This window comes from Geotrypetes seraphini, chromosome 3 (assembly GCF_902459505.1).
Source record: "Geotrypetes seraphini chromosome 3, aGeoSer1.1, whole genome shotgun sequence".
Taxonomy (NCBI): domain Eukaryota; kingdom Metazoa; phylum Chordata; class Amphibia; order Gymnophiona; family Dermophiidae; genus Geotrypetes; species Geotrypetes seraphini.
In genome coordinates this window covers 397,771,714-397,785,853 of record NC_047086.1, presented here as the reverse complement: position 1 = coordinate 397,785,853, position 14,140 = coordinate 397,771,714, and the positions used below count along the sequence as shown (strand labels likewise).

General features: G+C 44.4%; 1 protein-coding gene across 3 annotated transcripts in view; it reads right to left on the bottom strand.

Annotated features, from left to right (window-relative positions):
* Positions 1-3,497: 3,497 nt before the first annotated feature.
* Positions 3,498-14,140, bottom strand: part of SAYSD1 (SAYSVFN motif domain containing 1) — a 69,082-nt gene continuing 58,439 nt past the window's right edge. For 2 of the 3 annotated variants that reach the window (XM_033939064.1, XM_033939062.1), the window contains exons 2-3: positions 7,348-7,589; positions 3,498-4,202 (exon numbers count right to left, since the gene is read on the bottom strand). In XM_033939064.1, the coding sequence (XP_033794955.1) occupies positions 3,867-4,202; positions 7,348-7,575 (564 nt within the window). In that variant the 5' untranslated portion in view covers positions 7,576-7,589 and the 3' untranslated portion in view covers positions 3,498-3,866. The remainder of the gene's footprint in view (positions 4,203-7,347; positions 7,590-14,140) is intronic. The other variant, XM_033939063.1, reaches the window with a different exon arrangement.

The following is a 14,140-nucleotide window of genomic DNA, read 5'->3' as shown; positions in this document are numbered from 1 at the left end:
ATTTTTTTATATAGCACGCATACGCGTATACCGCGGAGATCTCAATCTGAGAATCTCGGAGAGAGCGAGATCAGAAGGCTTTGCGCATGCGCAAATGCTCAAAGCCCAGTCCAGCCCGGCACAGGGAAGAAGGAAGATCTCCCAGCACCGCACAGCCCATCCCAGCCCAGCCCAACGAGGGAGGATCTTCGGGCACTGGCACGTCCTGTGCATTGGTGCTGGTGCCGGAGCCCAATCGGGTAAGAGATGTTTTGCGGTGCTGGGGGGGTTGTAGGATCGCGGGGGAGGGGGGATGATGCGAGCGGGGGGGGGGGGGGGAGAATGCCGGTTCGCAGGGGGGATGCCGGATCGGAATGAAAAAAAAAAGTTGTAAAACGCGCTCACACCTATAACGCGCACGGTTTGTAAAAATTGTGTATAACGCGCGCGTTATATGCGTGAAAATACAGTACATTTTATGATTCTTCACAGTTGACAAGATTTATTTTAGAAAATGAGGGGAGGTCTGCAAGTACCCCTGTCAATATTCAGGAATGAACGCTCAAGAAATTTAGTTTAGGTCCATTTCAGGCTACCATTATTTTCCTTAATAAATTAGGGAATTAAATAGTCTTCGATCTTTTTGGAACTCCTCCTTTATATTATTATGGACTAACAAACAGTTAAACTTTTGTTCAATTTACCCCTTTATTGTATTTCCTTTTTATTGATATCAGTTGGATACTGTTGATTTCATATGATTATTATTGTCATAAAAAATTGAAATTTAATAAAGAAAGGAAAAAAAAAAAAAAAGAGGGACGGTTAACAAGACTAAGAATGTTAAAATGCCCCTGTATTGCTCCGTGGTGCGACCTCATCTGGAGTATCGCGTTCAATTCTGGTCTCCTCATCTCCTTTTTCAATTATGAGTTTGTTAAAGCTCATTATTTAAGCCAATTTACTAATTAACTCCCTCCCCCTCCGTTTATGAAGCCACGTTAGCATTTTTTAGCACCGACCGTGGCGGTCAAAAACACTAAACATGGCTTCATTAAAGGGGGGCTAAGTTAGGTGCCTCTTATAGATAGAACTGCCCCCTTAATGTCAAAACACAATACAGCCATATGCAGGGTATATCCATTACTAGATGTATTGCTGTGGCCTGTATGAAATGACTGCAGAATCTGCTAGTCGCTAACATTGCACAATCGACTTTTATGATAGGCTAAATTAATTTCTAGTATCCTTACTTCTCCTATATTCTGGTCTCCTGACTACTTGTAAACCGAGTTGAGCTCCAATGAGAGATGACCCGCTATATAAACCGAAGACTAGATTAGATTAGAACTCAGGTAGCGTCTACAAAACCCATTTTACCCTCTAAGATTTTATGGATCAATCACCCACTCTGGGATTCCAAGTTGCAACTTGTATTGAAAATCTGCTTTCTAACGGATTTCAGTCACTCGCTAAAACAGGGCTGCCCAATTCCAATCCTCGAGATCTACTAGCAGGCCAGGTTTTCAGGATATCCACAATGAATAAGCATGAGAGAGAGATTTGCATACCAAGAAGGCAGGGCAGGCAAATCTCTCTCATGCCTATTCATTGTGGATATCTTGAAAACCTGGCCAGGCTGCCCAGCACTAAAAGATGTTTTAAGGCAAAATTCTCCAGTCATTACAGAGGGGAGAGACTAAACAGGCAATATAAAAAGATCTACCTGTGCTTCTATTTAGAGTCCTATCTTATAAGCCTATATATACTTATGCCAGTGGTCTCCAACTCAAACCCTTTGCAGGGCCACATTTCGGATTTGTCGGTACTTGGAGGGCCTATGGAGGGCATACATCCAAGGGTTCTAAAGGAATTAAAGGAGGAGATAGCGGAACTACTGCAGCAAATTTGCAACTTATCCCTGAAAACAGGCGAGATCCCGGAGGATTGGAAAATAGCCAACATTACGCCCATCTTTAAAAAGGGATCAAGAGGTGATCCGGGAAACTACAGGCCAGTGAGCCTGACTTCAGTTCCTGGGAAAATGGCAGAAGCACTGATAAAAGAAAGCATTGATCAACATTTTGAAAAACACGAACTTCTGACAGCCAGCCAGCATGGTTTCTGCAAGGGAAGATCGTGCCAAACAAACTTATTGCATTTCTTCGAAGGGATTAACAAACAGATGGACAAAGGAGACCCCATTGACATCATATATCTAGATTTCCAAAAAGCCTTTGACAAGGTGCCCCATGAACGTCTACTCCGGAAACTGAAGAACCATGGGGTGGAAGATGACATACATAGATGGATAAGAAACTGGTTGGAGGGTAGAAAACAAAGGGTAGGACTGAAGGGTCACTACTCCGACTGGAGGAGGGTCACGAGTGGTGTCCCGCAGGGCTCGGTGCTCGGGCCGCTACTATTTAATATCTTCATAAATGATCTAGAAACAGGGACGAAGTGCGAGATAATAAAATTTGCGGATGACACTAAACTATTTAATGGAGCTCGGACTACAGAGGAATGCGAAGAATTGCAAAGGGACTTGAACAAACTAGAAGATTGGGCGATGAGATGGCAGATGAAGTTCAACGTTGAGAAATGTAAGGTATTACATGTGGGGAGCAGAAACTCGAGGTACAACTATACAATGGGAGGGATATTATTAAATAAAAGTACCCAGGAAAGGGACTTGGGGGTATTGGTGGACATGACATTGAAGCCGACGGCACAGTGTGCAGCGGCCGCTAAGAGAGCGAATAGAATGCTTGGTATAATCAAAAAGGGTATTACAGCCAGAACGAAAGAGGTTATCCTGCCATTGTATCGGGCAATGGTACGTCCGCATTTGGAGTACTGCGTCCAATATTGGTCGCCGTACCTTAAGAAGGATATGGCATTAGTCGAGAGGGTTCAGAGGAGAGCGACGCGTCTGATAAAAGGTATGGAAAACCTGTCATATGCTGAGAGATTGGAGAAGCTGGGTCTATTTTCCCTGGAGAAGAGAAGACTTAGAGGGGATATGATAGAGACTTATAAGATCATGAAGGGCATAGAGAGAGTGGAGAGGGACAGATTCTTCAAACTCTCGAATAATAAAAGAACAAGAGGGCACTCGGAAAAGTTGATAGGAGACAGATTCAAAACAAATACTAGGAAGTTCTTTTTTACCCAACGTGTGGTGGACACCTGGAATGCGCTTCCAGAGGACGTGATTGGGCAGAGTACGGTACTGGGCTTCAAAAAAGGATTAGACAAATTCCTACTGGAAAAGAAGATAGAGGGGTATAGATAGAAGATTACTGCACAGGTCCTGGACCTGCTGGGCCACCGCGTGAGCGGACTGCTGGGCACGATGGACCTCGGGTCTGACCCAGCAGAGGAATTTCTTATGTTCTTATGTTCTTAAAGAAATGACAATTTTGCATGAGGTAAAAACCCTTTATAGTTTCTAAATCTTTCCTTTTGGCTAAATATTAATAATCATATTGTCATTTATAGCTAAAGAGACGTATGATCAAGAAACGGTTTTATTTTACATTTGATTATGGTAGACATACAGAGGGCCTCAAAATGGTACCTGGCGGGCCACATGTGGCCCCCAGGCCGCGAGTTTGAGACCACTGACTTAGACCATCTATTCTCTCTCCCAGTTAAGGTGCCTAACTGCCTACTTCATTCCTTCAGTAGGCCCTGCAGAGTTTTTTTAGCACCCCCTGCTGGGGAGAAAAGGCACTTAAATTTACAGGATCCATTGGGGAGAATTTTTATTCTAGCAAATCTAGGACACCTAGACCTTTTGGATATTATATACCATATAATACCAGTATGTATAACACATACCAGATATAAATAAAGCCTGAAAGTTTATTAAAAAGAAATCTTTAGCTCACAGCCATCGGTCTGTACTGCAGTTCTCTCTCAAACTGTTCTGCAGTCAAGGTTCCCTGAATAGCCTCACAGCCTGGATTAAATACAGAATAAGCACTCTTCTCCCCCATCTTCCTCTCCCTCGGGCTGCGAGTTCCTTCATATATCCAGTAAAACATGGAAAGCACAAAATATACCAGTCCAAACTCCAGCTCCACAAAGAGCCCCAGCAAAACCAGCCAGAGAAGGAACTTCAAGATGAGGGGATTAATCTGTAGAAGCCACTGTGACAGCACCGGGTGGGCAGTAAATCCATCCCCCGAGGAACTTCTGCGGCTACGAGGGAGATCCTGGCAATAATGACAGAAGAGAGTTAAGTAAAGTCACTAAAGTCTTGAGAAACATCTAGAAATAGTTGTGAAGCAAATTCCACTTTACTAGCACCTACCGTATTCACTTGAATAGAAACCAAGATAACTTTTCTAGCACCTACCGTATTCACTCGAATAGAAACCAAAGTAACTTTTTTCCTCCTAAAAAGGAGGAAAAAAGGTTGACTCGAATATAAACCTTGCCCTGCTCCCTGTTTCCTCTCCCTTGCTGCTCTACATCAAGCCCCTTCATTCCCTCCCCTGCCCATCTCTGCACCCAGCCCCCTCCCTCCCGATGCCTTGCAGGCCTCTGCCGGGCCTGCTGTGAGGACCTGGTGGTCCAGTGGTGGCTGGGACAGGAGGGATCCATCCCGCCTCCTGTCCCAGCCGATTCTAACTATTATCATCTCCCTCTGGCCTCCCCTGCGTACCTTTAGATTCCCTGGCGGAAGGAGTGATCTTCCTTTGCTGCTGCCCATGCAGAGCTGCTAGCTAATTGGCTCTGCCCGTGTCCTTTAGTTTCCCTGGTGGTCCAGCGGTAAATCGGGGCAGAAGCGATTTTCTTTCGCTCCTGCCCATGCAGAGCCCCTAGTTAGTTAATTGGCTGCTGGAAAGTTTACGTGGGACCGTGAGAACTCCCGACAACCAATTAGCTAGCGGCTCTGCATGTGCAGGAACAAAAGAAGATTGCTCCCGACGCGATTCACTATTGGAAGAAACAAACAAAACTGCAGACTGTGTACAAGATGCAGGCAAAAATTTATTGTACCAAAATTAAAATGCAAATAAGTAAAATAAAACCCTATGGGTACTTATTCCTTTAATTTCTCACTTTTCCATTTGGTGTCACGTTCTTTTGTCACTAATTTCTTATAGTGTTTTTTTGTTTAATGTTATCATTTTCCTTATATTCTTGTTTATCTTACTTTGCATGTTTCCTTACTATTTCACATACCCTCTTTCTTGTCATTCACGTCACTTGACCACAAGCCTTAGTAGCATGGCATAATAACACCATCTTGTTACTTTCCGCTTTTTATAAGAGTTTACAAGTGTTTTTAATGTTTTCTGTATTGTATTTGTATTTATTAGGACCCCTGACGAAGGTTTGTCCGAAACATGGACCGTGTCGGGTCCCTTGATTGGTAAAAGGGTTTTACTTTACTTATTTGCATTTTAATTTTGGTACAATAAATTTTTGCCTGCATCTTGTACACAGTCTGCAGTTTTGTTTGTTTCTCCTGCTTGGTTTTTTCTGCAGACAAAGTTGGACTTTCTCCTGTTTTGTTGCCCTGCGATTCACTATTGGACCACTAGGTTAACTAAAGGTACGCAGGGGAGGCGGCGGGATGGAGATGGACAATAATTAGATCAACTTGGACAGGAGGAGGGAGGGATCCCTCCGTCCCAGCCACTGCTGGACCACCAGGTCTCACGGCAGGCCCAGCAGAGGCCTGAAAACAGGTTAGGGGCGGGGGGGGGGGGCAGATGTGGGCTGACCCAAATATAAACTGAGACCTCCATTTTTTGGGCAACAAAATTTTGGTTCATATTCGAGTATATATGGTAATACAAAAGGATAAATACACTTTCCCAACTCCTGGTAAGGTTGCCTTCTATGAAAATAATTCTTAAAACAAAACAGTTTTCAGTGTGCTCTAACTTATTAAAGGGATTTATATTACACTGTAGAGAAACATTGGCTTTTTAGAACCATCTTCCCAGAAATGAAATCAATCCTTTTCCAAGAAAAGATTTACACGGTCCAAACTGTATTCTCATACCAGGAACCCTGTTAAATGTGAGCATTTCCATCTTCTACCCACTCCACCCCTCCATTTATTTGCTAAAAGAAGAGATGGATTAAGACAGAGCAAGCAGTAAGTCCTGTTTATTTTTAGGTTTGTTGATACCTGTCTAGTATACCTTTCAGAATTTCCTCTTCGGTGTCCTCTTTGTCTGAAGGGAGTATGGCAAAGGCCCTTTTGATAAGATATATGACACACTGCTGCTCGTAGATATGGAGGGCCATTTTCAATATGATGTCCAAATTTGAGTTTGGACGTTTTGCACTCCGACAAATTTGCAACCTATCTTTGAGAACTGGGAAAATCCTGGAGGACTGGAGAATAGCAAATGACACACCTATCTTTAAAAAGGGATCGAAGGGTGACCCAGGGAACTACAGGCCGGTAAGCTTGACTTCAGTTCCGGGCAAGATGATAGAAGCACTGATAAAAGGCAGCATCTGTGAGCACATAGAAAAAAATGGACAATTGAAGGCAAGCCAGCATGGCCTCTGCAAGGGAAGATCGTGTCAAATGAACTTACTGCACTTCTTTGAAAGGATAAACAGCCATATGGACAAAGGGGAACCCATTGACATCATTTATCTCGACTTCCAAAAAGCCTTTGACAAGGTACCCCATGAGCAGCTATTTAGGAAGCTGTGGAACCACTGGGTGGAGGGGGACGTGCACAGATGGATTAAACATGTCCATTTTCAAAGCTGCTAAATGTCTATCCTGGTTTTTCAAAAATAGCCATTTTTCTGATGCACGTCCAAAAGAAAAACACAAAAGACAAGCCATTGGGATGTAGGAGGGGCCAGCATTTTTAGTAAACTGGCCACAGACATCCCAGTACAGCAGTGGGGCACCTCAGGGAGCACTGCAGTGACCTTCATATAAAAAGGCCCAGGTATACATTTCATCAGGGACCCCCTTATAGTGTACAGTGAGCCCTCCAAAAACCACCAAATAGCTACTAGACCCAACTGCATACCGACCAATAGCCTTTATGCCTGCAGGTGTCACCTATATGATGGTACCAAAGGGTTTTGGTGGGCTCACATCTAGAGAATGACATGGGGACAAATTTTTCCCCGTCCCTGTGGGAACTCATTTTCCTGTCCCCGCAAGTTCCTTTCCTGTCCCTGCCCCGTTCCTGCAAGCTCCGTCCTCATCTGCACCAGCCTGCCGGGTTGTTTTTTTTTTCCTTTACATATCCTCTTTCCTACAGGAAAACATACCATATGCACATATATCTGTTCAATCAACATTAGAAACATTTCCAAACATTACTGGGGGGGTGTAGTAATTCCCATTACAGCCCCGACTCTTACCACTGGACTTTGCTGGTTGCTCCTAGTCTCAGCAGCAACTCCAGATGCTTGTGGCTCCTCGGTCCTTCTTCCACCCAGAATTTGCAGTTTTTCTTTAAACACTGTGATGAGTCCCTTTGCCTCTTCCGCTGTTTCCAGGCTCAAGGACCCTAGCTTGCCTCCTTTTCCAGCTTCCATCTCGGCTCTTTTTTTCCTGGCTCTGAATTCCGCTAACCTCTGCTCCATCATCACCACACACTGCCCTGGCAGATGGAAAGAGGTTAAGGTACTTGTAATGTAACAAGACAAGCTCAGAACAAAAACTTCCACTGAACTCACTTAACCAGGATGCAATCACATAATGCATGTACACTTATATAGCTTATAAAGATTGGTACACATTAATTTATGATATAAAATTATCTTCTGTCTGGTGGTATAATTTAAAAAGCAATTTTTCCTTTTTTAAATTTGTGCTAAATTTAATGCTAAAATACTGTTCTAAACACCCCAAAAGACCAGCCCATGATTTAATAACAGCTTAGAGGTGGAATAAAAGGATTACAACAGCAATTTATTACTGTATTTCTACAGTGCTACCCAATGCATGCAGGGCTGTACATTAAACATGCAAGAGACAGTCCCTGCACGCTAGACCTTACAATCTAATTAAGACAGACACACAGGACAAATGGGTGAATCTATATATGATGCTCAGGTAGGGAATTAGAAGGGGAATGAGGAGGCAGATAGGGTGGGGGACTATGGAGGGAACGACCAGCAAAAATGGGTGCTTTACATGTTGGCTATGTTAGAACCTAAACGCAGCTTCAAAAAAGTGTAACGGTACAGAAACTAATGTTGGATTACAGGAACTTGCCAAGCCTTCTGGCCACTACTCCATCTGGGTACCAGTGATACTCCCAGACAGGGAGCTGGAGTTAGAATCGTGGAATCAGAAGGAGTTTCGAGTGGAGTCAGAGTCAGTAAAAGTATACCGTCGCTGACTCCAGCTTCAAAATAAAAAAGCATTATAATACGCACACACTTCTTTTGTCCTGTCTAAAATTATATTTACCAGTACTTTGAATCAGTTACTTTAGGCAGGTAAAGCAGTTTGCTTAGCAAGGTTTAAAAAAGGGTTGGATAATTTCCTAAAAGAAATGTCTATAAGCCATTATTAAGATGGGAAAATCCACTGCTTTTTCCTAGGATAAGCAGCAAAAAATCTGTTTTACTACTTGGGATCTAGCTAGGTACTTGGGACCTGGGTTAGCCAGTTTGAAACAGGATCCTGGGCTTGATGGACCTTTGTTCTGACCCAGTGCAACTCTTATGTTCTTAAGAGTCAGAGGGATGGGAAGAATAATTTGAAAGAGAAGGAAAGCCAGATATCAAAGTCAGAGAAAAGGAAGAGGGGGTTTATTAGGGGGATGATAAATGACAGCTACCCAGAGAGGTAAGGGAGTGAGTTGGCAGATGAGTAAATGTCAAAGGAAGAAAAGACTTGAGACTGAGGTGGACGAAAAGGTTGAAACCTACTTAAAAATTACATGTATGCCATTTAACTGTTGCTACTATTTGGGTTTCTTCCAGGTACTTGTAACATGAATTGTCCCTGTGGAAGGATACTGGGCTAGTTGGACCATTAGTCTGACCCACTATGGCTATTCTTATATTCTGAAATGTGTAACCCAATCATTACTTAGATAAAATAGCTTCTCTATTCACATTTTTAGTGTGGTACTCCAAAAGATGATCTGATGCGTAGAAATGAGATGAGCTGCATCTTAAAAGGAATGGGAAGAACAACTTTGTCCACAGACTCACCAACCTAGCAATAAGGGTTTTAAACTAGGCATGTGGCAGGTTTCTGGGTCTCGCTGTGTCTTGTCAGGTAGAAACTGACATTTTAGCCATCATGCTGTGGCTTTCTTCGGGGTATGCTGTGATGTCTGCAGTTTGCCTTTGTAAATAGTGGGTCCACTGACCTGACTGGAAACAGGGAAGTCCGTTGGTCACAAATTTGAATTTTGGTGGGAAAATTAGTTGGTGTCTTCCCCCCACCCCCCTCCCCAATAGAATGGAAAAGTTTCTGGTGAGTTTAAAGATGTTCTCCCTGTGACCCTCACTCAGGGTTTACAAAAACAAACTGCAGATCTCACATCATACCCTGAAGAAAGCCACAGCCCTAATGGCTGAAACGGCGGTTTCTACCTGATAAGATGCAGCGAGACACGGAAACCTGTAACAAGCACAATGGCAGCTGTGGAAACCCTAACCCAGCTCCACGGGGGGAGAACATCTTTAAACTCACCAGGGACTTTTCCATTCTATGGACTTTCACAACAAAATTCAAATTTATGATCAATTGGGGGCCTGCCCTGTTCCCAATCAGGTCAGTGAACCCACTATTTCCAAAGTCACACAGGTAGAACATCTTTAAACTCACCAGAAACGTTTCCATTCTATGGACAATGAGACCAACTGACTTTCTCACCAAAATTCAAATTTCTGACCAACTGACTTTCCCGCCAAAATTCAAATTTCTGACCAACTGACTTTCCCGCCAAAATTCAAACTGGTGGACTGCCCTGTTCCCAATCAGGTCAGTGACCCACTATTTCCAAAGTCACACAGGTAGAACATCTTTAAACTCACCATAAACGTTTCCATTCTATGGACAATGAGACCAACTGACTTTCCCACCAAAATTCAAATTGCTGGACTGCCCGGTGTCCAATCAGGTCAGTGAACCCACTACAGTGGTACCTCGGTTTACGAGTGCACTGGTTTGAGAGTGTTTTGCAAAACGAGCAAAACATTCGCAAAATTGGCACCTCGGAAACCGAGCGTGGCTCGATTTACAAACGCCCCTCCCCCCATGATCCGGCACCCCCCCCACACCGCTTCTTACCGTCTTCTGGGCCTGGGCACCGGCACTGGCATGTCCTGTGCGTTGGTGCCGGTGCCCGAAGATCGGCCTCCTCTTCCTGCTGGGCCTTGAGCATCTGCGCATGCTCAAGGCCTGCAAGTTCACGTTCTCTCCGGATCGTAGGGGGGAGGGTGCCAGATCACAGGGAGGGCCTTTGGGGGGAGCAATGCCGGTTCTCGTGGGGGGGGGAACGTATCAAAGCGAGTTTCCATTATTTCCTATGGGGAAACTCACTTTGATAAACGAGCATTTTGGATTACGAGCATGCTCCTGGAACGGATTATGCTCGTAATCCAAGGTACCTCTGTATTTACAAAGACAAACTGCAGATATCACAGCATACCCTGAAGAAAGCCACAGCATGATGGCTGAAATGTCGGTTTCTACCCGACAAGTGTTCTCTGAAATCTGAGGACCAAATTGGTTGCCTGTTTCACAGGTACTGGTGAGGGAGGCCAGCCATGCACTTTTGAGAAGTATAGTGTGATTCTGAATATATGAGGGGGCTCATGTGCATCATGCATCTCTTCTCCCCCTCCTTCCATTACATGTGCCTTGCCACAAACCCACAGCCTGCTCAGTACAGATCTTGCCCTTTTTGCCATGTACAACTCCATTGGAATGGATGGTGCATGAAGCCTGGGGTTTGATCACGTTAAGCCACATGGAGGACATCATTTGGCATGGGGTAGTGCTTGGCCTCATCCTTCGTGTGGTGGCTTATTCCAAATGTGGCCATGAACATTGGGGTATGTGGCTTGAGACAGCAGCCCTGGATCGGTGGCATGGAATGCTGCTACTATTTGGGTTTTTGCCAGGTACTTGTGACTTGGATTGGCTCCTGTGAAGATGAGATACTGGGCTAGATAGACCATTGGTCTGACCCAGTAAGGCTATTCTTATGTTCTGATATGTGCCAAGTATAGGACAATCAAGCAATTGTGACATCACTGATGAGGCTGGCTCAGGCATTGGTGGAATGAGGCATTATGACATCACAATCTCAGCTCTGGAATGTTACTCTTTGGGTTTCTGCCAGGTACTTGTGACTTGGATTGGCTTCCGTGAAGACGGGATGCTGGGCTAGATGATCCAGTAAGGCTATTCTTATGTTCTTAACATCTTAGGGCGATATGGCTTGTGGCCCTGAATGCAGTCAGGGAGAAGTGGTTGATATCATGGCTATCCACCAAGTCACAGTTCAGATATGGATGCAACAGCATCATGGGGCGGGGCCAGGGCTTTTACAGAGCCGACATAGGTAGTGGACCTTGCCAATGTTGGAAGCAACACCTGACGTGTACCAGCAAGAGGGGTCGGTCCTCCAGAAGGTCCACATTGGCTCTTTAACATTTCAACATGCCTGGTGATGCCTTCAGTCTCCCACCCCTCTGATTTTCTCCTTTCCCCTAACCCATTTTCTGCCCCGCCTGCTATCTCTGTGACTTACTTCTTCCTCTCTATCTTCATTCTTTCCTCCCACTCCTCCATGTTATTATGCTGCTGTAAACTACATAGAAGTAATTGATGGATATTTCATAGTATATCAAGCATTGTAAATAAATAAGAAAGGAGGAAGATGGCACAGGTTTTAACTTCCCCAAGCACCGTTTTAGAATCTCCCTGTACAGGGACCAGATCAGCTGCTGGGGTATCCCATAGATCTGTTTGGTTTGCTAGGTGCTAGCTGGGCCAGAGCAGTGATGCTCCCTGTTACAGGGATGTGCAGCCCATGAGTGAGTCATTTGTGGCAGAATGGGAGAAAGAGGGGAGTCTGGGGGTAATATGTGCATAGTAAACACTAAAAAGATGTAGAAGATGAAAAGTGAGGCCAAACTAGAAACAACCACAGCAATGGCAATCCTCACTGATCGGGTGCAATTATAGGATGGCAAAAGGGCTCTTAAAGCCATCTGTATCAGTGCACAGAACAAATATAAGTATCTGGCTTTGGCTCATCTTATTGCCTCCTAATTAAATGTAGCTTGTCTGTTTACTTCTGTATTCCTTATCATTTTTATCCAGAAATAAAGACTAATTTGACAGCACAATTTCTTTTGACTTATCGCTTTAATGCAGCGTCTCTAGCATGCCCCGACGGGACCCGTTTCGCCCAAATGGGCTTTCTCAAGGGTTCATAGAGGAGCTCTATTACAGCGTCCTTCCTCATTTGGGGCATGGTAGAGACGCTGCATTAAAACGATTAGTCAAAAGAAATTGTGCTGTCAAATTAGTCTTTATTTCTGGATAAAAATGATAAGGAATACAGAAGCAAACAGACAAGCTACATTTAATTAGGAGGCAATGAGATGAGCCAAAGCCAGATACTTATATTTGTTCTGTGCACTGATACAGATGGCTTTTCAAGCCCCTTTGCCATCCTATAATTGCACCTGATTAGTGAGGATTGCAATTGTAGTGGGTGATATGTGCACCCATAACACAGAAATCCTCCAGATCAAGCTGTCGTCTGTTCTCAAAACACTGTTATTGTTTGGGTCTGGGGGAAATGATGGATTGTAGGCAGACCAGCCAGAGCTGGGCAAAGGAGATGCTATCATCAGGTGTGCAGGGCAGATTTGTTGACATGGCAGCTGCGTCATATGTGTGCAGTGTGAACATGTACAGGTCACCCTGCGACGGTGCTGTGACCTCTGAGGTCTGCAGATGAGTTCGTATGCTGTCAACATTTTACTAGCTATGGGACTTTGCAGGTATCTCATAGGTGTGGGGGCTTGTTGGCAGTGTAGGTCTTTACTTTGCCAGGATCTTCCAAAGCCTTCCTGGAACTGCTTAGGGTACCCTTCGTTTGACCTCCATGAAGAGGGACTCCGCCTTGTATAGCACCAGGAGTTTGCCTTTCTTCTCTGAGAAACTGTGCTCCCTCCCGGCCTCCATTTCGCCACTGTATATATTGCGGGACCTTGCCAATGTGGCCGCTGCCTTGAGCTACCTTGAGCAGTAAAACTAAGAGTGGAAATGTCCTATAAAATTGTGGACTTGATTTAATTCTAAAAATGTACTTTTATTTGCTCCCCAAAAAACGGCATAAAAAGTTCAATGATTCGACATGTACAGTACATGTTTCAACCAAACTGGCCTGCCTCAGGAGTCTGGACAGTCTCTCTCTCTCTCTCCCCACTTCTTCCCAGGGATTTGCCTCAGCCCAACATAGTTAGGTAAGTCTGGAAGTCTCTCTCTCAATCCTGAGGACCTCTCCTAATGATTCCAGTCTGGGGCAGAAGTACTCCTCCCTGCCTGAGTCCTGTCCCTCTGCACATGTATAGCTGTCGTCATATCTCAGGTTCTCTTTTTTCCCTGTAGGCACTATGTGGCCACGTTCCACGGCCAAAGGACCTTGTGGCTCATTAATCCTGCATGTGTATGGGACGGGCATGCATGACTGCTGATTTGGACCCTCTTTCTGCATGTTTGGCCCCATTTACAACCCATCAGGACCTGCACGTGTACTGTAGCCATATTTTGTTAGATCCATATCTATCTCCTATACATTTATTCTGCTTTTCATACATCTTTGCAGACACCTCAATTTTATTTTGCAAATTATATCCCACGTTCTGTAAACTTTTGCTAACATGTCCATATTCATACATCCATGACCCATCTAAAAAGGTGCTGTATAAGTTAGAGCTCTGTCCAGGTAAACGCTCCCCTTCACACACACTGCCATGCATGAACAGCATTACACAGTAGCACTTATGTGAGCACTTGAGGAAGAAACAACAGGGCACCTATGTGCATAAGAGCTAGCATGCATGTATGTACACAAGGGCACCCACATTATAGGGCACATCACTGTGCAAAGAGTAGCTACCGTGTTTCCCCAAAAATAAGACCTAGTGCTTTCCTAGCAAAACT